Below are 25,706 nucleotides of genomic sequence, written 5' to 3'. Positions count from 1 at the left end.
TGATCATGGCATAAGAATTATTATAAACTGGGTGGTTCGAGCCCTGAATGCTGATTGGCTCAAAGCCGTGGTATATCAGAACATTGCTTTTTATCGCGTTGCATGGTTCCTAAGAACAACCCTTAGCCCGGGAATATTGGCCAAATACCACACCCCCTCGGGCCTTATTGCTTAAATATACCATCTACACACTTATCTCAAGAGGGCAGCCTCCCAACTCACCCATGTGGACTCTGTACAGCACATCCATGGTCAGACCAGTCACTACCATATATTGGCTCTCAGGCCTGACAGCAGTATCCATTCATATTGATTCATATTAGACTCAATCGTGCAATCAACTCCATCAAATAAGTTGAAATGTATTAGGAAATATTTAGTTGGAGGATGGGCATGCTACCCTTTTAGAAACAACAACCTGAACCGAAACCCTCGTAACAACCTGAACCGAAACCCTCGTAACAACCTGAACCTAAACCCTCGTAACAACCTGAACCGAAACCCTCGTAACAACCTGAACCTAAACCCTCGTAACAACCTGAACCGAAACCCTCGTAACAACCTGAACCGAAACCCTCGTAACAACCTGAACCTAAACCCTCGTAACAACCTGAACCGAAACCCTCGTAACCTGACCTAAACCCTCGTAACAACCTGAACCTAAACCCTCGTAACAACCTGAACCTAAACCCTCGTAACAACCTGAACCTAAACCCTCGTAACAACCTGAACCTAAACCCTCGTAACAACCTGAACCTAAACCCTCGTAACAACCTGAACCGAAACCCTCGTAACAACCTGAACCTAAACCCTCGTAACAACCTGAACCTAAACCCTCGTAACAACCTGAACCTAAACCCTCGTAACAACCTGAACCTAAACCCTTGTAACAACCTGAACCTAAACCCTCGTAACAACCTGAACCTAAACCCTCGTAACAACCTGAACCTAAACCCTCGTAACAACCTGAACCTAAACCCTCGTAACAACCTGAACCTAAACCCTCGTAACAACCTGAACCTAAACCCTCGTAAGAGCAAGCTAATACAGAGTAGCAGAAACAGTGGAGATTCATAAAAAACTACAGCAAGAAATAATGAGAACTACATTTGAAGAGGAGTAATTTATGACTTCCGTTGAATAGCTAACTCTGCCCTCTAGTGCTGCAGAATGAAAGTATGCTCTCAGAACAGCCTCAATTCGCTGGGGCATGGAATCCTACAAGGTGTCCAAAGCATTCCACAGGGATGCTTGCCCATGTTAACTTAAATGCTTCCCACAGTTGTGTCAAGTTGGCTGGATGTCCTTTGGGTGGTGGACTATTCTTGATACACAGGGGAAACTGTTGAGTGTGAAAAACCCAGCAGCGTTGCAGTTCTTGACACAAACCGGTGTGCCTGACACCTACTACCATACCCTGTTCAAAGGCACTTAAATATTTTGTCTTTCCCATTCACCCTCTGAATGGCACACATACACAATCCATGTCTCAATGCATAAAAATCCTTCTTTAACCTGTCTCCTCGCCTTCATCTACACTGAGTTGGAGTGGATTTAACAAGTGACATGAAAAAGGGATCATATCTTTCACCTGGTCAGTCTATGTCAAGGAAAGAGCAGGTGTTCTTAATGTTTTGTACACTCAGTGTATGTTAGGTGTTATGTTCACCAATAGATGGCAGTATTGACTCAATATATAGTTTGCTTCCCACTATCCGTAGCCTTTTAATGTCTGCAATAACCTCAAGAGGCCTCAGGTAGCTTATGCCAGCTACATTCCTGTAATGTTATTCTAAGTTGCAATGAAATACTAAAATGTACTTACGTGTCCGGAGTCCTCGATCTAAAAAGCATCCTCAGATACTACAGTTTTCATTCATAGACATTTCAGTGTACAAGATATACAGCAATACTATGCTAAACATATCTCAGTAAGATTCACATCAAATCACAATGTAAAGTCACAACACACTTTACACAATGAAAGAAATGAAATAAATAATCATTAATAAATAAAAACAGTACATACGTTAAAGGCTTTGTATTTATTTTGTTTTTATTGGTGGGGAGTTATTACGGGTAATCAGGTATGGGATTTACCATCCTGAGCCTTGTCGTTCACGTCAATGTGGTTAGAGACTGTTTTGAGCTCTTGCTGTTCAGCCTTTGTATCTCTCTTCCTCCGTAAACATTTGTAGAGAGCAGTGCCAGGCACAGCTAGACTGGGTATCCCTGCCAGGATGAAGATTATCACATAGATCCAGGCTGGATAGGGCTTCTCCTCCAATGTAGGGAAGTTTTCCTGTAATGGAAGATGTATGGTATAAGGCTTTTAGTATGTCCGTGTTGTCACTGTTATGTACAGTACTGTACCATGTGGAGATGATGTGAATGGTGGAGCTATACATGTAAATATAGGCATATGGGAAATCTAGTATGTTAAGAGGCCTAAAAACAAATGACAGCAACATTTATGTGTTGCAATTTGGATGTTTTGATTTCAACAGATTTATAGACTTGACAGAGCAAAAACCGTACCGATTCAGGATTCCAGGTTTTATATAGGAGCGTTTCGGTGACTTTTGTGATAAAGTAGAACACAAAGATGACAAACATGATGGCGGGGCTGACAAATCTCCATGTGATCTGCCAGAAGAGGTTGGGCTTGTGGCCGATCATGAACTTTATATCCTCGTTGAACCTGGCACAGAGAGAGAGAGACACAAAACTATTGTTATTATACAGTACCAGTCAAAAGTCTGGACACACTTACTCATTCAAGGGTTTTTCTTTATTTTTACTATTTTCTACATTGTAGAATAATAGTGAAGACGTCAAAACCATTAAATAATACATATGGAATCATGTAGTAACCAAAAAAGTGTTAAAAAAATCTAAATATAGTATTTTATATTTTACATTCTTCAAAGTAGCCACCCTTTGCCTTGATGACAACTTTGTACACTCTTGGCATTCTCTCAACCAGCTTCAAGAGGAATGTTTTTCCAACAGTCTTGAAGGAGTTCCCACATATGTTGAGCACTTGTTGGCTGCTTTTCCTTCACTCTGCGGTCTAACTCATCCCAAACCATCTCAATTGGGTTGAGATCAGGTGATTGTGGAGGCCAGGTCATCTGATGCAGCACTACAGAGGGTAGTACGTACAGCCCAGTACATCACTGGGGCTAAGCTGCCTGCCATCCAGGACCTCTACACCAGGGGGTGTCAGAGGAAGGCCATAAAAATTGTCAAAGACCCCAGCCACTCCAGTCGTAGACTGTTCTCTCTGCTACCGCATGGCAAGCGGTACCGGAGTGCCAAGTCTAGGACAAAAAGGCAGTTTCAACAGTTTTTACCCCCAAGCCATGACTCCTGAACAGGTAATCACATGGCTACCCAGATAATTTGCATTGTATGCCCCCCCAACCCCTCTTTTACGCTGCTGCTACTCTCTGTTTATCATATACGCATAGTCACTTTAACTATACATTCATGTACACACTACCTCAATTGACCCGACCAAGCAATGCCCCCGCACATTGGCTAACCAGGCTATCTGCATTGTGTCCCGCCACCCACCATCTGCCAACCCCTCTTTTACGCTACTGCTACTCTCTGTTTATCATATATGCATAGTCACTTTAACCATACCTACATATACATAATACCTCAATCAGCCCGACTAACCGGTGCCTGTATATAGCCTCGCTACTGTTATAGCCTCTCGCTACTGTATATAGCCTCGCTGCTGTTATAGCCTCTCGCTACTGTATATAGCCTCGCTACTGTTATAGCCTCTCGCTACTGTATATAGCCTCGCTACTGTTATAGCCTCTCGCTACTGTATATAGCCTCGCTACTGTTATAGCCTCTCGCTACTGTATATAGCCTCGCTACTGTTATAGCCTCTCGCTACTGTATATAGCCTCGCTACTGTTATAGCCTCTCGCTACTGTATATAGCCTCGCTGCTGTTATTTTTCGCAACTTTTTACTGTTGTTTTTATTTCTTTACTTACGTATTGTTCACCTAATACCTTTTTTGCACTGTTGGTTAGAGCCTGTAAGTAAGCATTTCACTGTAAGGTCTACACCTGTTGTATTCGGCGCACGTGACAAATAGACTTTGATTTGATTTAATGTTTCGAACTCACCCCCGCCCATCTCACAGAATGAATTTATTTCTCACCGATCAATACCATAGAGGTACACAACCCCGACCATCTCACAGAATGAATTTATTTCTCACCCCGATCAATGCCATAGATGTACAGAACACCGACCATCTCACAGAATTAATTTATTTCTCACCTATCAATACCATAGAGGTACACAACCCCGACCATCTCACAGAATGCAATGATCAGCAGAGGTATGGACCCAGCAAAGCTGTCAAAGAGGGACAGCCAGTAGTTCCCTGAGCCTTGAACAAATATCAGTCCAGCAATGCAGCAGAGGACACATGTTGTCCCTGTAACAGAATAAAGAACATGAGTTAAAGATATTTAACAAAGAGGTTTCAATCTCTCAACATTGGAGAAAATAGGTCTGGATTGCTCTTGTCCAGAAACAGACTGGCCATAGGGCAGTTCGGGCAAATGACAGACAGGCTGGTCCATCTTTAGACCAGTGGGAGGTTTTGGTCCGAAGGAAATGAATGAGCCGGTGTGTTGCCTGAGCTGATGTCCGGTCTCAGTCTGTTCCAGCTCTTGTCTCACCTGTGGTGGCCTCCTTGGGCCAACTCTTGGGGAAAACCCCCAGGTCCTGAAGTGGTACCAGAACTCCTTCGATATTTCCAAACATGGAGGACAGGCCGAGACAGAAGAGCATGATGAAGAACAAGACTGACCAAACAGGAGATACAGGCATCTTAGTGATGGCCTCTGTGAACACGATAAAGGCCAGACCAGTTCCTTCAACCCCCTGCATCAGGACACATAGAGAAGGAGTGGAATTAGAGCTTGTTTTAAATAACATTGTGTTCCTACACTGTATAGGACTAGAATATTCAGTGTATAGTTCCCTTTGGGATTGCCATTGCCATATAGTCAAGCTAAAATGATATTCTTATATTGTCAGTATTTATACGATGAAATGAAAAGCATGTGGAGCATGTATGTAAGAGACCTTCGCTTAGCTTTAAAACTCTGCTTTCCCATTCACAGATTAGGCCTACTGCTGGACTAAAAAGCACTTTCAATGGAGAATCTCATTGATCATGCTTTTTAGTCCGGGACTACGGTTAATCTGTGTCTGGGAAACCAGCCCTAAAAATCATACCTCGCTGAGGAAAGTGTTCAAGTCACAGGTCTTCAAGTTGAGTCCCTGAATGATGTCTGGATGTGTTCCATTGAGACTCTGGAGAACCTGATCATAGTTGTTCTCAGTGACGTTGCCCTCGGGGAGATCAAATGTATTCAGCAGTGTCAGGATATTTCTACAGAATCATTGTGGAAAATGAGTTGATGTCATGGCCTCTTTCGTGGTAACATTACATCTAACTATGTCACATCGGCTATCATACTGTCATATCGGAGGTAGGGGGCACTGTTAGGTACATGTAGGGTTGCAAAATTCCCCGATTTGACAGAAATCGTGGTTGGAGAATTCTCAGATGTCCTGCTTATCCCATCCTGATTCCACGACTCTTCCAACTGGGATTTCTGAAAAACCTGGGAATTTTGGGAAAGGTGACGAATTTTGGCAACTGTACTCGTATCATATCGGATGCAGTGAGTACTGTAGTAGGAACATGCCATCTACAGAGACGGGTAGATTCCTACCCGCCAAGACAGTTGTCAAATCTCTCTGTGGCTCTGAAGCCAATGATGGTGTAGATGACTGTTGCAGCGTAGACGGAGGTGAAGCCATTGACGGCAGAGATGATCACTGCATCCTGTTCACAGTTGTTACTGGGGATCAAAAACAACAACGTCCTGCTCAAATCAAATCAAATCAAATGCTATCGGTCACATACACATGGTTAGCAGATGTTAATGCGAGTGTAGCGAAATGCTTGTGCTTCTAGTTCCGACCGTGCAGTAATATCTAACAAGTAATCTAACAATTTCACAACAACTACCTTATATACTGTACCCAAGTGTAAAGGAATGAATAAGAATGTGTACTGTCATGACGTTGCACTGTTGGTGAGGTTTATGATCCCCATAAATACCTTCCCCCCTTTCCTCTCTCTACTCTACAGATGTGACTGTTGGAAAGCCCTTTGTTAACATAGAGAGAGTCTGGTAACATCAAAAGGGTGGGGAACAGAACCATATTTCGGTAATCCAACCAGCTGAAAATATGCGTTGGTACTTAAAGAATATGATGTCAGATCAGTTGTCGTCTGAGACATTGTTACTGATGATAGGATGACATAAACTGTATCTTGGAAAGTCAACACATTCTAGTTATCAGATTCACATGGAATTGTTGTGCAATTTAAATGTTTAAATATGAAACTATTTGTGAAAAGATTAAATGTAATTTTAGCTTCTAAATGAGAAAATGGTTTTCATAAAGTAAAAACTCTGCTCACTCAGTGCCCAAGTGAACAGACATTGGTTGTAAAATATGAAACACGCCCGTCTCTCCCACCACTACATAAGCCCCTTTACGAAAATGTAACTTTGTTGTTCCCGAGGACATGAGGACTGCTGTCCATACATTAAAAGGGATAATATCAACTACAAAACTAAGCCAACCTCAGCGTGAGCTCTGGTTGCGAACGGTTGAACGACAATAAACTAACGAAATTAGCATTGTGTTCCCGGTGACGTGAGGACTGCTGTCCATACCTTAAAAAGAGCGAATTTCAACGTGGAGGTGACGATCGACATGCCGGAAGGATGAATTTCGAATATACCAGCCAGAATATAGCATACGCATATAGTATGGCAACCTGGTATGAACTTTGAACTCTTATTCACTAAAGAAGTGATACCTCCTAGCCGTTGAGTTAGCAGCATCAGCTGTAAACGTGGGCTAGGAAAGGACGGACAAAGTACCTGTTCTACCACACGACGACTGTACTACAACGTATCCACTTTACCACCAGACATTCTTCAGAGGACAAGAGATCTCTGCTGGGCAACCCAGCCTTCCATCTATGACCAATCTATCGAAGCGCAGCTCAGAGTAAATATTTTTTTAGCATTTTCCTTTTCTAAATGGGCGGTTATTTAGAATGCATAAGATTCTGTATTTACGATAGCATAGCTTCACAAGGTCCGATAGCGACCCAAACCTTTTGTTCCTCAGTCTTCCCGCGCTTTCATTCAAACCCAACCTCCTGTCACGCCCTGGCCATAGAAAGGCTTTTATTCTCTATTTTGGTTAGGCCAGGGTGTGACTAGGGGGGGCATTCTAGTTTCTTTATTTCTATGTTTTCTGTTTCTATGTTTTGGCCGGGTATGGTTCTCAATCAGGGACAGCTGTCTATCGTTGTCCCTGATTGGGAATCATACTTAGGCAGCCTGTTTTGCCACCTTAGTTGTGGGTAGTTGACTTTGTTAGTGGCATGTATAGCCCTAGTAAGCTTCACGTTCGTTTTTGTTGTTTCTTGTTTTTGTTGGCGACATTTAAAATAAAGTGAAATGTACGCTCACCACGCTGCACCTTGGTCTCATCATTACGACGATCGTGACACCTCCTTTCTTTGTGTAACCAGCCATCATATCAGTTCCGTCAACCAGGGACGTTTTCTTGTATGACATAATTAGTAATCAATGTATTATCCATCCTGTGTATCTGTAATTCTGTGTGATTATTTAGGTATTTAGTAAATAAGTAATTAAACCAAATTTTGTATTGCTGATTCAACTTCAAAGAATTTACGACGTTCAGATGAGACTGAATAAGGTGACGATTAATGATTGACTGCTATTGAGGTAAAAGATTAACAGGTCTTTAAGAGTTTATTCGGAAGACAACAGCTCTATTAACATGCTTTCATGGTGCCCCAACTTTCTAGTTAATTACATTTACATGATTAGTTAATCAGGTAATATTAATTACAGAGAAATGATTTTATAAAATAGCATGTCATATCACTTAATCCGGCATAGCAAAGACACGACAGTACAAATAAATATATGGATGAGCGATGGCCGTGCGGAATAGGCAAGATGCAGTAGATTCTATAGAGTACAGTATATACATATGAGATGAGTAATGTACAGTATGTAAACATTATATAAAGTGGCATTGTTTAAAGTGACTAGTGATACATTTTTTACAGCCAATTTTTTATTATTAAAGTGGCTAGAGATTTGAGTCATTATGTTAACTCAATGTTTGTGATGGCCGTTTAACAGTCTGATGGCCTTGAGATAGAAGCTGTTTTTCAGTCTCTCGGTCCCAGCTTTGATGCACCTGTACTGACCTCGCCTTCTGGATGGTAGCGGTGTGAACAAGCAGTGGCTCTGGTGGTTGTTGTCCTTGATGATCTTTTTGTCCTTCCTGTGACATCGGGTGGTGTAGGTGTACTGGAGGGCAGGTAGTTTGCCCCCGGTGATGCGTTGTGCAGACCTCACTACCCTCTGGAGAGCCTTAGGGTTGTGGGCGGAGCGGTTGCCGTACCAGGCGGTGATACAGTCCGACCCGATGCTCTCGATTGTGCATCTGTAAAAGTTTGTGAGTGTTTTCGGTGACAAGCCAAATTTCTTCAGCCTCCTGAAGAAACGCTGTCTGTGTGGGTGGACCATTTCAGTTTGTTCGTGATTTGTACGCCGAGGAACTTAAAACTTTCCACCTTCTCCACTACTGTCCCGTTGATGTGGATAGGGGGTGCTCCCTCTGCTGTTTCCTGAAGTCGACGATCATCTCCTTTGTTTTGTTGATTTTGAGTGTGAGGTTATTTTCCTGACACCGCCCTCACCTTCTCCCTGTAGGTCGTCTCGTCGTTGTTGGTAATCAAGCCTACCACTGTAGTGCCGTCTGCAAACTTAATGATTGAGTTGGAGGCGTGCATGCCCACGCAGTCATGGGTGAACAGGGAGTACAGGAGAGGGCCGAGAACACACCCTTGTGGGGCCTCAGTGTTGAGGATCAGCGGAATGGAGATGTTGTTTCCTACCCTCACCACCTGGGGGCTTCCCGTCAGAAAGTCCAGGACCCAGTTTCACAGTGCGAGATCGAGACCCAGGTGCTGAGACTGAGCCTGTCCTAATATGGACCATAACGCTCTATTTTAGCACAGTTGTCGTGCTTTATAACACAATTCAAAAGTGTCCCAATACAACATAGTAAACCACTTTTTTTTCTAAAATATATAATACATAGATTTTAACAATAGTAGTTTAGATGGTTGATTGTGACTTACTGCACAGAGTTGTAGCTGGAGAAAGAGATGAGTCCACCAAATGCTATGGAGAAGGAATAAAACACCTGGGCACCTGCATCCAGCCAGGTAGTTGGGTTGGTCAGCTCTGTCAACTGGGACAACAACACAACGTTTTGTTACATGAATCAGATTTACCTGATTTATATATGACCTATTTATCTGATATCATTTCAGGGATGGGTTTGCATTTCTTTTAGTGTGCGTTTTTTTGTGAAGTGTAACAGTGTCCCAAATGGCATCCTATTCCCTGTATAGTGCACTACTTTTAACCAGGGCCCATATGGCTGTAGTCAAAAGTAGTACACTATATAGGGAATAGGTTGCCATTTGGACCACAACACTTGACTTACGTCCGGGGTGAAGAGAAACACGACTCCACTCAAAGAGCCTTTCAAAGTCAGACCTCTGATCAGGAAAATGCTCAACACTACGTAGGGTAGTGTTGAGGTGACATACACAGCCTATGAGGAGAGGAGAGACAGTGATTTCACTATACCTTTATTTATATTCGCAATCACTGAGACATGGTAACATAAAACTACCTTTATATTATTTCATTTCTCCATTTTCCAATTTTCATCCATTGTTATTGGTCATAATTGGATATAAATGTGAACGTTAACATGTAGTCCTCGTCTCAGATAGATTGAGCTGCTCTACCTTCCCAGTGGTCTCGATGCCTCGGATGATGCAGATATAGAGCACGGCCCAGGCACTGATCAGACACAGCACCATCCACCACTGCAGACCCCCGTTCTCACCAATGTCTGGGGTGGTGTTCAGGGTCTCTCTGTACCAGAAGTAATCCACTGGGGAGCTCTGCTCGCACTCTGACACCAGGCCTGGGACATTTAGGTAAAGAATTGACAAATAATACATTATTATAATTAGACATACATGACTGGATGATTCATGCATAGGTTGCATCCCAAACAGCACTCTATTCCCTAGTGCAAAACGTTTGACCCGGGCCAATAAAGCTCTGGTCAAAAGTATTGCACTATAGGGAATAGGGTGGCATTTAGGATGCAGCCAATGTTCAGCCATAGTACATGTACAGTATCTTCATATTCCATAATAAATGTGCTTCTTCCTTGTAATATAGCTGTCATCCTGAGTGTGAAGCATGTTTATCAGGGTTGAGGTCAATTCCATTTCAATTCAGTTAATTCATTCAGAAAGTAAATTAACATTTTTCTCAGTTCTCCTCTATGAAATATCTGTTGGCTTTCTGAATTTGCAGAATTATAAATGGAATTGACCCCTGACCCCCATAATGTCTCAAATACTATACAGTACATCTGCTACTCTCTGTTGTAATCTATGCATAGTCTCTTTAATAAGTCTACCTACATGTACATACTACCTCAACTAACCGGTGCCCCCGCACATTGACTCTGGAGCTGCACCACCCTGTATATAGTCTTGCTATTGTTATTTTACTGCTGCTCTTTAATTACTTGTCACTTTTATCTCTTATTCTTATACGTATTTTTTTCAACTGCATTGTTGGTTAGGGGCTTGTAAGTAAGCATTTCACCGTAAGGTCTACACCTGTTGTATTCAGCACATGTGACTAATACAATTTGATTTGATTTAATATCTCATTTTTACCAGTCTTGCATGGAGTGTGTCGGTACTGAACTCTTACCTGTTAGATTGTAGTTGAGGGGACACTGGCTCCAAGGCAGCGTCTCTTGGAAGGAGTTAAACAAGTACCACATCACCCAGGCCATGATGGTGTTGTAGTACAGGCTGATCATCAAAGAAACAAACATGGACGCTATGCCTGGTAAGAACACAGAGCAGTGAGTCCATGATGACTTAAGGTTTGTTGAAGCATCACGGGTAGCTCTGGTCCCGGGGCGTTTACCTGCTGCTTACATGCTACAAACTGCACGTTATGTATTTGCCCTGGACCAGAGCTAGGGGAGTGTTACTTACCAACTCCAGCTAAGTAAGGATGAATTGTTGACCACACGCCTAAACTGCCTTTCCTTAGACGTTGACCAATAGCAAACTCCAGATGGAGCAGGGGAACACCTTCTAGAACCAGCAGGATCAGGAAAGGAATCATGAATGCACCTGAGAACAAAGAGGCCACAATCAAAGCTCTTAAATCATTGGTAAATATCCATGACTGTTAATGACATCTCATGACATACAGACACCTGCAGATGTAATGGAGTGTATATTACAAGTCTTCTGTATCATATATAGGGTTGGCAGGTAGCCTAGTGGTTTGAGCGTTGGGCCATTAACCGAAAGGTTGCTGGATCGAATCCCCAAGCTGATAAGGTAAGAATCTGTCGTTCTGCCCCTGAATAAGGCAGTTAACCCACTGTTCCCCGATAGGCTGTCATTCTAAATAAGAATTTGTTCTTAACTGACTTGCCTAGTTAAATAAAGGTTGAAATGTAAATATGAAACAGCTGTACTGGGGTATGGATAAACACACAGGGCTCAGAGATACACATACCTGTCTATCTAAACATACTGCCAAAAAAAGGAGAGAAACAGATGGAGAGGAACAATAAAACCACTTGGGAATCACATAACACTGATGTCCTTTTACGGAGACAAGTCAATACGAAATGCTTCAGTCTGGTTTTAGACCCCATCATAGCACTGAGACTGCACTTGTGAAGATGGTAAATGACCTTTTAATGGCGTCAGACCGAGGCTCTGCATCTGTCCTCGTGCTACTAGACCTTAGTGCTGCCTTTGATACCATCGATCACCACATTCTTTTGGAGAGATTGGAAACCCAAATTCTGGCCTGGTTTAGATCTTATCTGTCGGAAAGATATCAGTTTGTCTCTGTGAATGGTTTGTCCTCTGACAAATCAACTGTACATTTCGGTGTTCCTCAAGGTTCCGATTTAGGACCACTATTGTTTTCACTATATATTTTACCTCTTGGGGATGTCATTCGAAAACATAATGTTAACTTTCACTGCTATGCGGATGACACACAGCTGTACATTTCAATGAAACATGGTGAAGCCCCAAAATTGCCCTCGCTAGAAGCCTGTGTTTCAGACATGAGGAAGTGGATGGCTGAAAACGTTCTACTTTTAAACTCGGACAAAACAGAGATGCTTGTTCTAGGTCCCAAGAAACAAAGAGATCTTCTGTTGAATCTGACAATTAATATTGATGGTTGTAAAGTCGTCTCAAATAAAACTGTGAAGGACCTCGGCGTTACTCTGGACCCTGATCTCTCTTTTGACGAACATATCAAGACTGTTTCAAGGACAGCTTTTTTCCATCTACGTAACATTGCAAAAATCAGACATTTTCTGTCCAAAAATTATGCAGAAAAATTTATCCATGCTTTTGTTGCTTCTAGGTTAGACTACTGCAATGCTCTACTTTCCGGCTACCTGGATAAAGCACTAAATAAACTTCAGTTAGTGCTAAATACGGCTGCTAGAATCCTGACTAGAACCAAAACATTTGATCATATTACTCCAGTGCTAGCCTCCCTACACTGACTTCCTGTTAAGGCAAGGGCTGATTTCAAGGTTTTACTGTTAACCTACAAAGCGTTACATGGGCTTGCTCCTACCTATCTTTCCGAGTTGGTCCGGCCGTACATACCTACACGTACGCTACGGTCACAAGACGCAGGCCTCCTAATTGTCCCTAGAATTTCTAAGCAAACAGCTGGAGACAGGGCTTTCTCCTATAGATCTCCATTTTTATGGAATGGTCTGCCTACCCATGTGAGAGACGCAGACTCTGTCTCAACCTTTAAGTCTTTATTGAAGACTCATCTCTTCAGTAGGTCCTATGATTGAGTGTAGTCTGGCCCAGGGGTGTGAAGGTGAACGGAAAGGCTCTGGAGCAACGAACCACCCTTGCTGTATCTGCCTGGCCGGTTCCCCTCTCTCCACTGGTATTCTCTGCCTCTAATCCTATTACAGGGGCTGAGTCACTGGCTTACTGGTGCTCTTTCATGCCGTCCCTAGGAGGGGTGCGTCACTTGAGTGGGTTGAGTCACTGACGTGATCTTCCTGTCTGGGTTGGCGCCCCCCCTTGGGTTGTGCCGTGGCGGAGATCTTTGTGGGCTATACTCGGCCTTGTCTCAGGATGGTAAGTTGGTGGTTGAAGATATCCCTCTAGTGGTGTGGGGGCTGTGCCTTGGCAAAATGGGTGGGGTTATATCCTTCCTGTTTGGCCCTATCCGGGGGTATCATCGGATGGGGCCACAGTGTCTCCTGACCCCTCCTGTCTCAGCCTCCAGTATTTATGCTGCATTAGTTTATGTGTCGGGGGGCTAGGGTCAGTTTGTTATATCTGGAGTACTTGTCCTGTCTTATCCGGTGTCCTGTGTGAATTTAAGTATGCTCTCTCTAATTCTCTCTTTCTCTCTTTCTTTCTCTCTCTCGGAGGACCTGAGCCCTAGGACCATGCCTCAGGACGACCTGACATGATGACTCCTTGCTGTCCCCAGTCCACCTGTCCCCAGTCCACCTGGCCAACTGTTCTGCCTGCGGCTATGGAACCCTGACCTGTTCACCGGACGTGCTACCTGTCCCAGACCTGCTGTTTTCAACTCGCTAGAGACCGCAGGAGCGGTAGAGATACTCTTAATGATCGGCTATGAAAAGCCAACTGACATTTATTCCTGAGGTGTTGCACCCTCGACAACCACTGTGATTATTATTATTTGACCATGCTGGTCATTTATGAACATTTGAACATCTTGGACATTTTCTGTTATAATCTCCACCCGGCACAGCCAGAAGAGGACTGGCCACCCCTCATAGCCTGGTTCCTCTCTAGGTTTCTTCCTAGGTTTTGGCCTTTCTAGGGAGTTTTTCCTAGCCACCGTGCTTCTACACCTGCATTGCTTGCTGTTTGGGGTTTTAGGCTGGGTTTCTGTACAGCACTTTGAGATATCAGCTGATGTACGAAGGGCTATATAAATACATTTGATTTGATTTGAATACACCTGTTGCAGGCAGGAATGGCTGAAGTAAAGGATTTCCTGTGGCACGGGATAGTGAAGGTGTTGGTGGTTCAATGTGCAGGTGATTATCCCTCAGTTCACAACAAACACTTCTCAAGGCTTTCCTGTCCATTGGCAATCTTCAGTAGATAACAGTCTTTATCTGCCTTAACAGTCCTTATGTGTCATTCAGGCGCTTGTAGTCAAACGGTTTCCATAGAACGTGATGGGATGTTACCGTAAGTCCATTTAGGCACTCTCTGTATTTAGATAAGATAAGAGCAGAAGTGTTTCATTCCATTTATCACACTGGGTGGATTTTACTGGGCTAAAGCCCCTATCTACTCTGGGTCGGCACAAGAGAACACATTGTAGTTACATCCCTCATTATCCCAGTGTATAACCATTAGAAATAGTCTTCTCAATGTTTACCAACAATACAGTAGATGGCTATACAGTGTCTTCAGAAAGTATTCACACCCCTTGACTTTTTCCACATGTTGTTGTGTTCCAGCCTGAATTTAAAATGGATTCAGTTGAGATGTTGTGTCCCTGGCCTACACACAATACCTCATAATGTCAAAGTGGAATTATGTTTTGTCAAATTCTTACAAATGAATAAAAAATGAAAAGCTGAAATGTCATGAGTCAATAAGTATTCAACCCCTTTGTTATGGCAAGACTAAATACGTTCAGGAGTAAAAATGTGCTTAACAAGTCACAATAAGTTGCATGGACTCTACAATAATAGTGTTTAACATGATTTTTGAATGACTATCTCATCTCTGTACCCCACACATACAATTATCTGTAAGTGTCACGATCGTCGTTACGTGAAAGAGAGGAGGACCAAGGCGCAGCGTGATAACAATACATTCTTCTTTAAAACCTGTCTAGGACTGCGGCACCCCCCCCCCCCCCCCCCACTGAAAAGCCAGGGCGCGAAATTCAAAAAAAATATTTTTTTAAAATATTTAACTTTCACACATTAACAAGTCCAATACAGCTAATGAAAGATACAGATCGTGTGAATCCAGCCAACATGTCCGATTTTTAAAATGTTTTACAGGGAAGACACAATATGTAAATCTATTAGGTAAACACCTTAGCAAAAGAGACCATTTTTTCTTTGTCCACCAACACCACTAGCTATCACCAATTCGGCTAAACTAAGATATTGATAGCCACTAACCAAGAAAAAACCTCCTCAGATGACAGTCTGATAACATATTTATGGTATAGGATAGGTTTTGTTAGAAAAATGTGAATATTTCAGGTAGATATCATAGTTTACAATTGCACCCACCGTCACAAATCGACTAGAATAAATAGATAGAGCAACGTGTCTTACCTAATTACTAATCATAAAACATTTCGTAAAAATACACAGCATACACTAATCGAAAGACACAGATCCTGTGAATACAGACAATATTTCAGATTTTCTAAGTGTCTTACAGCGAAAACACAATAAATCGTTATATTAGCATACCACATATGCAAACGTTACCCCAGCATTGATTCTAGCCAAAGAGCGCGATAACGTCAACATCGCCAAAAGATATTAATTTTTTCACTAACCTTCTCAGAATTCTTCAGATGACACTCCTGTAACATCATATTACAACATACATATACAGTTTGTTCGAAAATGTGGATATTTAGCCACCAAAATCGTGGTTATACAATGAGAAAAGTAGCCGAGCTGGTCAGAAAATGCCGTGCGCCATATTAGACAGTGATCTAGTCGTATACATAAATACTCATAAACGTGACTAAAAAATATAGGGTGGACAGCGATTGATAGACAATTTAATTCTTAATACAATCGCGGAATTACATTTTTTAAATTATCCTTACTTTTCAATACAGTTTGCGCCAAGCGAAGCTACGTCAAAAAAGATGGCGTCCTAAGCCACTAACATTTTTCGACAGAAACACGATTTATCATAATAAATTGTTCCTACTTTGAGCTGTTCTTCCATCAGAATCTTGGGCAAAGAATCCTTTCTTGGGTCTAATCGTCTTTTGGTCGAAAGCTGTCCTCTTGCCATGCAGAAATGCACATTGCGTTCGGCATGAACTGGAACGGTGCCCAGAGATTCACAGTGGCTCAGAAATAAATGTCCCAAAATCGCACTAAACGGATATAAATTGCTATAAAACGCTTTAAATTAACTACCTTATGATGTTTTTAACTCCTATAACGAGTAAAAATATGACCGGAGAAATATAACAGGCTACACTAATGCTTGGAAAAACAGTAGGTCGGTATCCTCCGCGCGCATGACGCACCTAGAAAAGAGGTCCTACCTACAGGATTTTTTCATTTATAGTGGCTGTGATTGGGCAATCGATACCATTCAAAGCGTCATCACGTAAAGGCATCCAGGGGAAGACGTAAGCAGTGTCCGTATACTAATAGGAATAACAGTGGCCTTAAAACTGACTCCAGAACAGGGGCCAAAATGTGTGAAATCTGACTCCATGTCAGGGAAATTGCTGTAGAATGAGTTCTGTTCCACTTAGAGACAAAATTTCAACGGCTATAGAAACTATAGACTGTTTTCTATCCAATAATAATAATAATATGCATATTGTACGATCAAGAAGTTTGTAGGAAGCCGTTTCAAAAATTACACGATTTCCATAAATAGTGACAACAGCACCCCCTAGCCTTAACAGGTTTTAATGAAGACGAAACGAACACTATACAAACTAATCAAAACAGCAAACAGACGAACGTGAAGCTATACAAACAATAAGTGCAGACACTGGCTACTTACACATAGACAATCACCCACAACCTACCTAATGACTATGGCTGCCTAAATATGGCTCCCAATCAGAGACAACGATAGACAGCTGTCTCTAATTGAGAACCAATCTAGGCAACCATACACTTACATAAACACCTACAATGAACACAACCCCATGAACTCTACAAACACCCCCTAGACAATACAAACACCCTAGACGAGACAAAAACACACAAACATCCCCCATGTCACACTGTAACGGCTTTCCTCCTCCTCTTCATCCGAAGAGGAGGAGCAGGGATTGAACCAAAATGCAGCGTTGGAATATGACATACTGATTTATTGAACAAGACGAAAAAAACACGAAAACACTTTAACAAACTACAAAACAACAAACGACGTAGACGCACCTGAACATAAGAACTTACATATAACGAAGAACGCATGAAACAGGAACAGACTACATAAACCGAACAAACGAACAAACAAACCGAAAACAGTCCCGTGTGGCGCAACGTACACAGACACAGGAGACAACCACCCACAACAATCAATGTGAAAACACCTACCTTAATATGGCTCTCAATCAGAGGAAATGAAAACCACCTGCCTCTAATTGAGAGCCATATCAGGTCACCCTTTAACCAACATAGAAACACATAACATAGACTACCCACCCAAACTCACGCCCTGACCGTCAAACACATACAAAAACAACAGAAAACAGGTCAGGAACGTGACAGAACCCCCCCCTCAAGGTGCGAACTCCGGGCGCACCCCTAAAACTCAAGGGGAGGGTCTGGGTGGGCATCTGTCCGCGGTGGCGGCTCCGGCGGTGGACGAGGACACCACTCCACCACTGTCTTTGTCCCCCTCCTTAGCGTCCTTTGAATGGCGACCCTCGCCCCCGACCATGGTCCAGGAACCTTCACTAAGGCCCCTCCTACATAGAGGAGGTAGCTCAGGCCAGAGAGGTAGCTCAGGCCAGAGAGGTAGCTCAGGCCAGAGAGGTAGCTCCGGACAGAGAGGTAGCTCCGGACAGAGAGGTAGCTCCGGACAGAGAGGTAGCTCCGGACAGAGGGACAACTCTGTACTAATGGCAGCTCATGACTGGAGGGCAGCTCATGACTGGGGGGCAGCTCATGACTGGAGGGCAGCTCATGACTGGAGGGCAGCTCATGACTGGAGGGCAGCTCATGACTGGAGGGCAGCTCATGACTGGAGGGCAGCTCATGACTGGCTGGCGGTTCTGGCAGCTCCTGACTGGCTGGCGGCTCTGGCAGCTCCTGACTGGCTGGCGGATCTGGCAGCTCCTGACTGGCTGGCGGCTCTGGCAGCTCCTGACTGGCTGGCGGCTCTGGCAGCTCCTGACTGGCTGGCGGCTCTGGCGGCTCCTGACTGGCTGGCGGCTCTGGTGGCTCCTGACTGGCTGGCGGCTCTGGCGGCTCCTGACTGGCTGGCGGCTCTGGTGGCTCCTGACTGATGGACGGCTCTAGCGGCTCCTGACTGACGGACGGCTCTAATGGCTCGGGACAGACGGGCGGCTCTAATGGCTCGTGGCAGACGGATGGCTCAGAAGGCGCTGGGCAGACGGATGGCTCAGAAGGCGCTGGGCAGACGGATGGCTCAGAAGGCGCTGGGCAGACGGATGGCTCAGAAGGCGCTGGGCAGACGGATGGCTCAGAAGGCGCTGGGCAGACGGATGGCTCAGAAGGCGCTGGGCAGACGGATGGCTCAGAAGGCGCTGGGCAGACGGATGGCTCAGACGGCGCTGGGCAGACGGATGGCTCAGACGGCGTTGGGCAGACGGATGGCTCAGACGGCGCTGGGCAGACAGATGGCTCAGACGGCGTTGGGCAGACGGATGGCTCAGACGGCGCTGGGCAGACAGATGGCTCAGACGGCGCTGGGCAGACAGATGGCTCAGACGGCGCTGGGCAGACAGATGGCTCAGACGGCGCTGGGCAGACAGATGGCTCAGACGGCGCTGGGCAGACAGATGGCTCAGACGGCGCTGGGCAGACAGATGGCTCAGACGGCGCTGGGCAGACAGATGGCTCAGACGGCGCTGGGCAGACGCGCAGTACAGGCGGCATTGGGCAGACGGCCGACTCTGACCCGCCGAGGCGCACAGTAGGCCTGGTGCGTGGTGCCGGAACTGGTGGTACCGGACTGGAGACACGCACCTCAAGGCTAGTGCGGGGAGCAGGAACAGGGCACACTGGACTCTCGATGCGCACTATAGGCCTGGTGCGTGGTACCGGCACTGGTGGTACCGGGCTGAGGTCACGCACCTCAGGGCGAGTGCGGGGAGAAGGAACAGTGCGTACAGGGCTCTGAGGACGCACATGAGGCTTGGTGCGTGGTGCCGGAACTGGAGGCACTGGGCTGGATACACACACCACAGGGAGAGTACGTGGAGGAGGAACAGGGCTCTGAAAACGCACTGGAAGCCTGGTGCGTGGTGTAGGCACTGGTGGTACTAGGCTGGGGCGGGAAGGTGGCGCTGGAAATACCGGACCGTGTAGGCGTACTGGCTCCCTTGAGCACTGAGCCTGCCCAACCTTACCTGGTTGTATGCTCCCCGTCGCCTGACCAGTGCGGGGAGGTGGAATAACCCGCACCGGGCTATGTAGGCGAACCGGGGACACCATGTGTAAGGCTGGTGCCATGTAAGCCGGCCCAAGGAGACGTACTGGTGGCCAGATATGTAGAGCCGGCTTCATGGCACTTGGCTCAATGCTCAATCTAGCCCTACCAGTGCGGGGAGGTGGAATAACCCGCACCGGGCTATGCACACGTACAGGAGACACCGTGCGCTCTACTGCGTAACACGGTGTCTGCCCGTACTCCCGCTCTCCACGGTTAGCCTGGGAAGTGGGCGCAGGTCTCCTACCTGCCCTAGACCCACTACCTCTTAGCCCCCCCCCAAGAAATTTTTGGGGTTTCTTCTCGGGCTTCCTTGCTAGCCGCGTACCTTCATATCTGCGGTTTTGAGCTTCATTCTCCGGTTTCCAGCCACGTCTCTTTGCTGCCTCCTCATACCACCGCTCCTGGGCTCTCGCTGCTTCCATCTCCTCACGAGCGCGGCGATATTCCCCAATGTGAGCCCAGTGTCCTTTTCCCTCCAATACTTCATCCCATGTCCAGGATTCCTGTGTAGCAGGCCACTGCTCGAATTCATGCTGCTTGGTTCTGGTGTGGTGGGTGGTTCTGTAACGGCTTTCCTCCTCCTCTTCATCCGAAGAGGAGGAGCAGGGATTGAACCAAAATGCAGCGTTGGAATATGACATACTGATTTATTGAACAAGACGAAAAAAACACGAAAACACTTTAACAAACTACAAAACAACAAACGACGTAGACGCACCTGAACATAAGAACTTACATATAACGAAGAACGCATGAAACAGGAACAGACTACATAAACCGAACAAACGAACAAACAAACCGAAAACAGTCCCGTGTGGCGCAACGTACACAGACACAGGAGACAACCACCCACAACAATCAATGTGAAAACACCTACCTTAATATGGCTCTCAATCAGAGGAAATGAAAACCACCTGCTTCTAATTGAGAGCCATATCAGGTCACCCTTTAACCAACATAGAAACACATAACATAGACTACCCACCCAAACTCACGCCCTGACCGTCAAACACATACAAAAACAACAGAAAACAGGTCAGGAACGTGACACTAACTCAGTTGCCGGAGAGGAAGGAAACCGCTCAGGGATTTTATCATGAGGCCAATGGACTTTAACCCTCCTGCCGTGTTCCGATCGAATTTGACCGATTTACAAGGTTTCTCACTGAAAATGTAGTTCATTTAATCTGATTGTCATGAGGTTCCATGACTTTGTCCACACAGGGCATTTGAACACACAAAATACATTTTGATGATTTTCATTACATTTTGGGTGTTTTATTTAACTTTTGTACACCTGTGGTGTCCCGGTCAAAAATGACCGGTCATTAGAAATGAATGGTTGAGACTACGATTAGTGTATAAAATTTAATTCAGGCACATGCCCATTCATCAGATGGACACACTTCCTCTCCCAGACCCCCACATGCATGTGTGTTTGAGCACACACACACACACCCACACCCACACCCACACACACACACACACACACACACACACACACACACACACACACACACACACACACACACACACACACACACCTCACTCCCCTTCTTGGCTTCCATGGCAACCCCCACATGAACCTTTCCCCAATAGAATCTTTCCCCCCGCGGGAACCACACCTGTTGGCCTTCTCACAAACAATCGCAACACTGTTTTAATAATATATATAACTTTTCTCGCAGCTCTGTGCTTTGTGCTTTGTGCTGCTCACAATTCATTCTGTGGCAGCACAATGACCAAACGATATACTGTATGTGAGGCTCTTGATAATTTCTTTGATCATGACACTGGTGAGGGGGAGAGAGTCCTTGTTAAACTTTGACACAAAGTAGTCTGTGATAAATAGCACAATATGTTTCATCTGAGTATTTGTTATAGTCAAAATAATCCATACATTATGCTTTTTCTACTCAAAAACGAGTTGTATGAGCTCAGGTCAATGAGGCCTACAGGCCAAAAATAGCAAATAGAAGTTCAAAACTTGTAATGTTCACAAGAACTTAAGTTGATAAAAAGATCTAACACAACATTAGGTGATAATATATGTATTATTATGGATTTATAATCAGCTATAATGGGGCGGAACAAGGAACCAGAATTAATTAACATGAAACTCAACAGGTTACTAAAACAGTTACAGAGTTTAATGGCTGTGAAAGGAGAAAATTGAGGATGGATCAACAACATTGTAGTCATTACACAATACTAAACTAATTTACAGAGTGAAAAGGAAGCCTGTATAGAACAAAAATATTCCAAAACACGCATGAAATAAGGCACTAAAGTAATAATGCAAAACATTTGAAATAACTTTATGTCCTGAATACAAAGTGTTATTATACAAATCCAACACAACACATCCCTGAATACCACTCTTCATTTTTTCAAGCATGGTGGTGGCTGCATCATGGTATGGGTATGCTTGTCATCGACTGGGGAGATTTATAGGATAAAACGAAACCTAATAGAATTACGCACAGGCAAAATCCTAGAGGAAAACCTGGTTCAGTTTGCTTTCCAACAGACACTGGGAGACGTTCACCTTTCAGCAGGACAATAACCTTAAACACAAGGCCAAATATACACTGGAGTTGCTTACCAAGACGACATTCAATGTTCCTGAGTGGGCTAGTTACAGATTTTACTTAAATCAGCTTGAAGATCTATGGCAAGACTTGAAAATGGCTGTCTAGCAATGATCAACAACCAACTTGAGTTTGAAGAATGTTAAAAATAATAATGTGCAAATATTGTACAATCCAGGTGTGCAAAGCTTTAAAAGACTTACCCAGAAAGACTCACAGCTGTAATTGCTGCAAAAGGTGATTCTAACATGTATTGACTCAGGGGTGTGAATATTTATGTAAATTGTATATTTCAACACATTTGCAAACATTTCTAAAAACATGTTTTCACTTTGTCATTATGGGGTATTGTGTGTAGATTGTGAATAGTGAATAAAAAAAAAAAGTTGAATTCAGGCTGTAACACAACAAAATGTGGACTGTAGCATCATGTGTTTGGCGACATGGGCAAAGTGCAAATTAATAACTCTGCAATACTAACTGACAATCAGTTAGATATTTTTCCTGGGATCTATCTATAGACCCCAGGCATGTCCTCTCCATCAGTCATTGACAAGTCATTATGACTGGAGGTGTAATGTAAATCAAGCTTTAACACCTATACAAGGCCTGTCAGCATAAGTAGCAGTAATAGGTTACTACATTAGCTAATGAAATGCAGTGTTTGTGGTGCTGGAGCCTCCATAGAGACAGATCGCCACGGAGCCTCCATAGAGACAGATCACCATGGAGCCTCCATAGAGACAGATCACCATGGAGCCTCCAGAGAGACAGATCACCAAGGAGCCTCCATAGAGACAGATCACCATGGAGCCTCCATAGAGACAGATCCCCACGGAGCCTCCATAGAGACAGATCACCATGGAGCCTCCATAAAGACAGATCACCATGGAGCCTCCATAGAGACAGATCACCATGGAGCCTCCATAGAGACAGATCACCATGTAGCCTCCATAAAGACAGATCACCATGGAGCCTCCATAGAGACAGATCACCATGGAGCCTCCATAGAGACAGATCCCCACGGAGCCTCCATAGAGACAGATCACCATGGAGCCTCCATAGAGACAGATCACCACGGAGCCTCCATAGAGACAGATCACCACGGAGCCTCCATAGAGACAGATCACCATGGAGCCTCCATAGAGACAGATCAATATGGAGCATCCATAGAGACAGATCACCATGGAGCCTCCATAGAGACAGATCACCACGGAGCCTCCATAGAGACAGATCACCACGGAGCCTCCATAGAGACAGATCCCCACGGAGCCTCCATAGAGACAGATCACCATGGAGCCTCCATAGAGACAGATCACCACGGAGCCTCCATAGAGACAGATCACCACGGAGCCTCCATAGAGACAGATCCCCACGGAGCCTCCATAGAGACAGATCCCCACGGAGCCTCCATAGAGACAGATCACCATGGAGCCTCCATAGAGACAGATCAACATGGAGCATCCATAGAGACAGATCACCATGGAGCCTCCATAGAGACAGATCACCATGGTTAGACTACACATAAACTAGCGACATCAACACCAGACATGTTTTTCACTGTTCTCATTAGTTCTGTGTTTTTATTGTATTGTAAGTACACTTAATGTACCTGATAACAGTGGAACAATGTGTGCGATGTGTAATTAGAATATGTGTTAAACTGCACCTACAATAATAAGAACACTGTAAAGTAAAGAAAATCAGTATTTTCCCACGGACACCAAATACAGATTGTACATCAAGCAAATCAGAGAACAACATGAGCTTTCCCTATACAAGTGATCCCATCCAACCACACCAAACCACACCCCATCCAATCCAACTCCATCCAACCACACCACAGCACAACCCATTCAACCCATCCAACCCCATCCAACCACACCACACTACAGCCCATCCAACCCCATCCAATCCAACCCCATCCAACCACACCACACTACAGCCCATCCAACCCCATCCAATCCAACCCCATCCAACCACACCACACTACAGCCCATCCAACCCCATCCAACCACACCACAGCACAACCCATTCAACCCATCCAACCCTTCCAACCCTTCCAACCCCATCCAAACAAACCAAACCACACCCCATCCAATCCCACCACATCCAACCACACCACAGCACACAATTCAGTTTTGCAAAGCTTTAAAAGACTTACCCAGAAAGACTCACAGCTGTAATTGCTGCCAAAGGTGATTCTAACATGTATTGACTCAGGGGTGTGAATACTTACGTAAATTGTATATTTCAACACATTTGCAAACATTTCTAAAAACATGTTTCACACCCCATCCAACCCATCCAACCCCATCCAACCACACCACACCACATCCAACCACACCACACCACATCCAACCACACTACACCCCATTCAACCCCATCCAACCACACCACACTCCAACTAACCACACTACACTACAGCACACCACTTCCAACCACACCACACCACATCCAACCACACCACACCACATCCAACCACACTACACCCCATTCAACCCCATCCAACCACACCACACTCCAACTAACCACACTACACTACAGCACACCACATCTAACCCCATCCAACCACACCACACCACATCCAACCACACTACAACCCATCCAACCACACCACACCAAACCCCATTCAACCCCATCCAACCACACCAAACCCCATTCAACCCCATCCAACCACACCAAACCCCATTCAACCCCATCCAACCACACCACACCACACCACACCACACCACACCACACCACACCACACCACAACTAACAAGACCACACTACACTACAGCACACCACATCTAACCCCATCCAACTACACCACACCACACCACATACCATCCAACCCCATCCAACCACACCACAGCCCATTCAACCACACCACACCCCATCCAACCCCACCACAGCACAACAACACCTACCTCCCCCATGACTCTGGCAAAGGTAAGGGAATCTCCATACATTCCCCAGCCCCACACAGAACCCCACGCAGGTGAGCATGTATTGGGTCTTGTTGTCCCATTTGGGCCTGTCTCCACTCCCAGCCTCTTCCGTCTCCAGCTTGTCCAGGTCCTCATGGGACAGGATCCTGTCTTCCAGGCCTGGGTTGGGCAGCTGTAGTCTCATGGTTCCTCCAGTGTAGATGGCCAGGTTCAGCAGTGTGACAGGGGAGAGCTGGTCTGTAGGTTACCGCTAGCTGGTACACTAGCTGAGGTGTGGAAAAACTGGTTGCCAACTTTGCAAAACAGCCTTTCAACTGAACTTGTTTTAGTAGATGATTGCTTTACCAAGCTGAAGAGTGACACGTGAAGTTATCTTGTCAAGTGTGACTCAACCAAAACAACACGTTCAACAATAATTGCTATATTATCTGAGAGGGAGGTGTCAGGGATGCACAGAGCCATCCTGTAT

General features: G+C 44.8%; 1 protein-coding gene across 1 annotated transcript; it reads right to left on the bottom strand.

Annotated features, from left to right (window-relative positions):
• Positions 1-2,083: 2,083 nt before the first annotated feature.
• LOC120047316 (sodium-dependent neutral amino acid transporter B(0)AT1-like) lies at positions 2,084-25,421 on the bottom strand. The gene is made up of 12 exons (XM_038992840.1): positions 25,217-25,421; positions 11,290-11,430; positions 10,997-11,134; positions 10,006-10,187; positions 9,696-9,806; positions 9,325-9,437; positions 5,783-5,911; positions 5,280-5,436; positions 4,718-4,922; positions 4,311-4,470; positions 2,539-2,701; positions 2,084-2,302 (listed from the first exon to the last, which is right to left on the bottom strand). Exons 1-12 carry the CDS (start codon positions 25,419-25,421, stop codon positions 2,084-2,086), a joined length of 1,923 nt encoding a protein of 640 aa, XP_038848768.1.
• Between the last annotated feature and the right edge of the window lie 285 nt (positions 25,422-25,706).

The sequence above is a fragment of the Salvelinus namaycush genome, chromosome 5 (genome assembly GCF_016432855.1).
Source record: "Salvelinus namaycush isolate Seneca chromosome 5, SaNama_1.0, whole genome shotgun sequence".
In the NCBI taxonomy this organism is placed as follows: Eukaryota; Metazoa; Chordata; class Actinopteri; order Salmoniformes; family Salmonidae; genus Salvelinus; species Salvelinus namaycush.
Note: the sequence above shows the minus strand (reverse complement) of the source record. Positions and strands in the feature narration are given on the sequence as shown.

Bases quoted from the DNA above. Each gene is read 5' to 3' on its own strand.
- LOC120047316 (XM_038992840.1), bottom strand. From the start codon at position 25,421: ATGAGACTACAGCTGCCCAACCCAGGCCTGGAAGACAGGATCCTGTCC. The intron at 4,923-5,279 runs GTATGATTTTTA...GTCCTGATGCAG, and splicing joins TGAACACTTTCCTCAGCGAG to GGGGTTGAAGGAACTGGTCT. The intron at 2,702-4,310 runs GTGAGAAATAAA...TCTCTGTGCCAG, and splicing joins TACCTCTATGGTATTGATAG to GTTCAACGAGGATATAAAGT.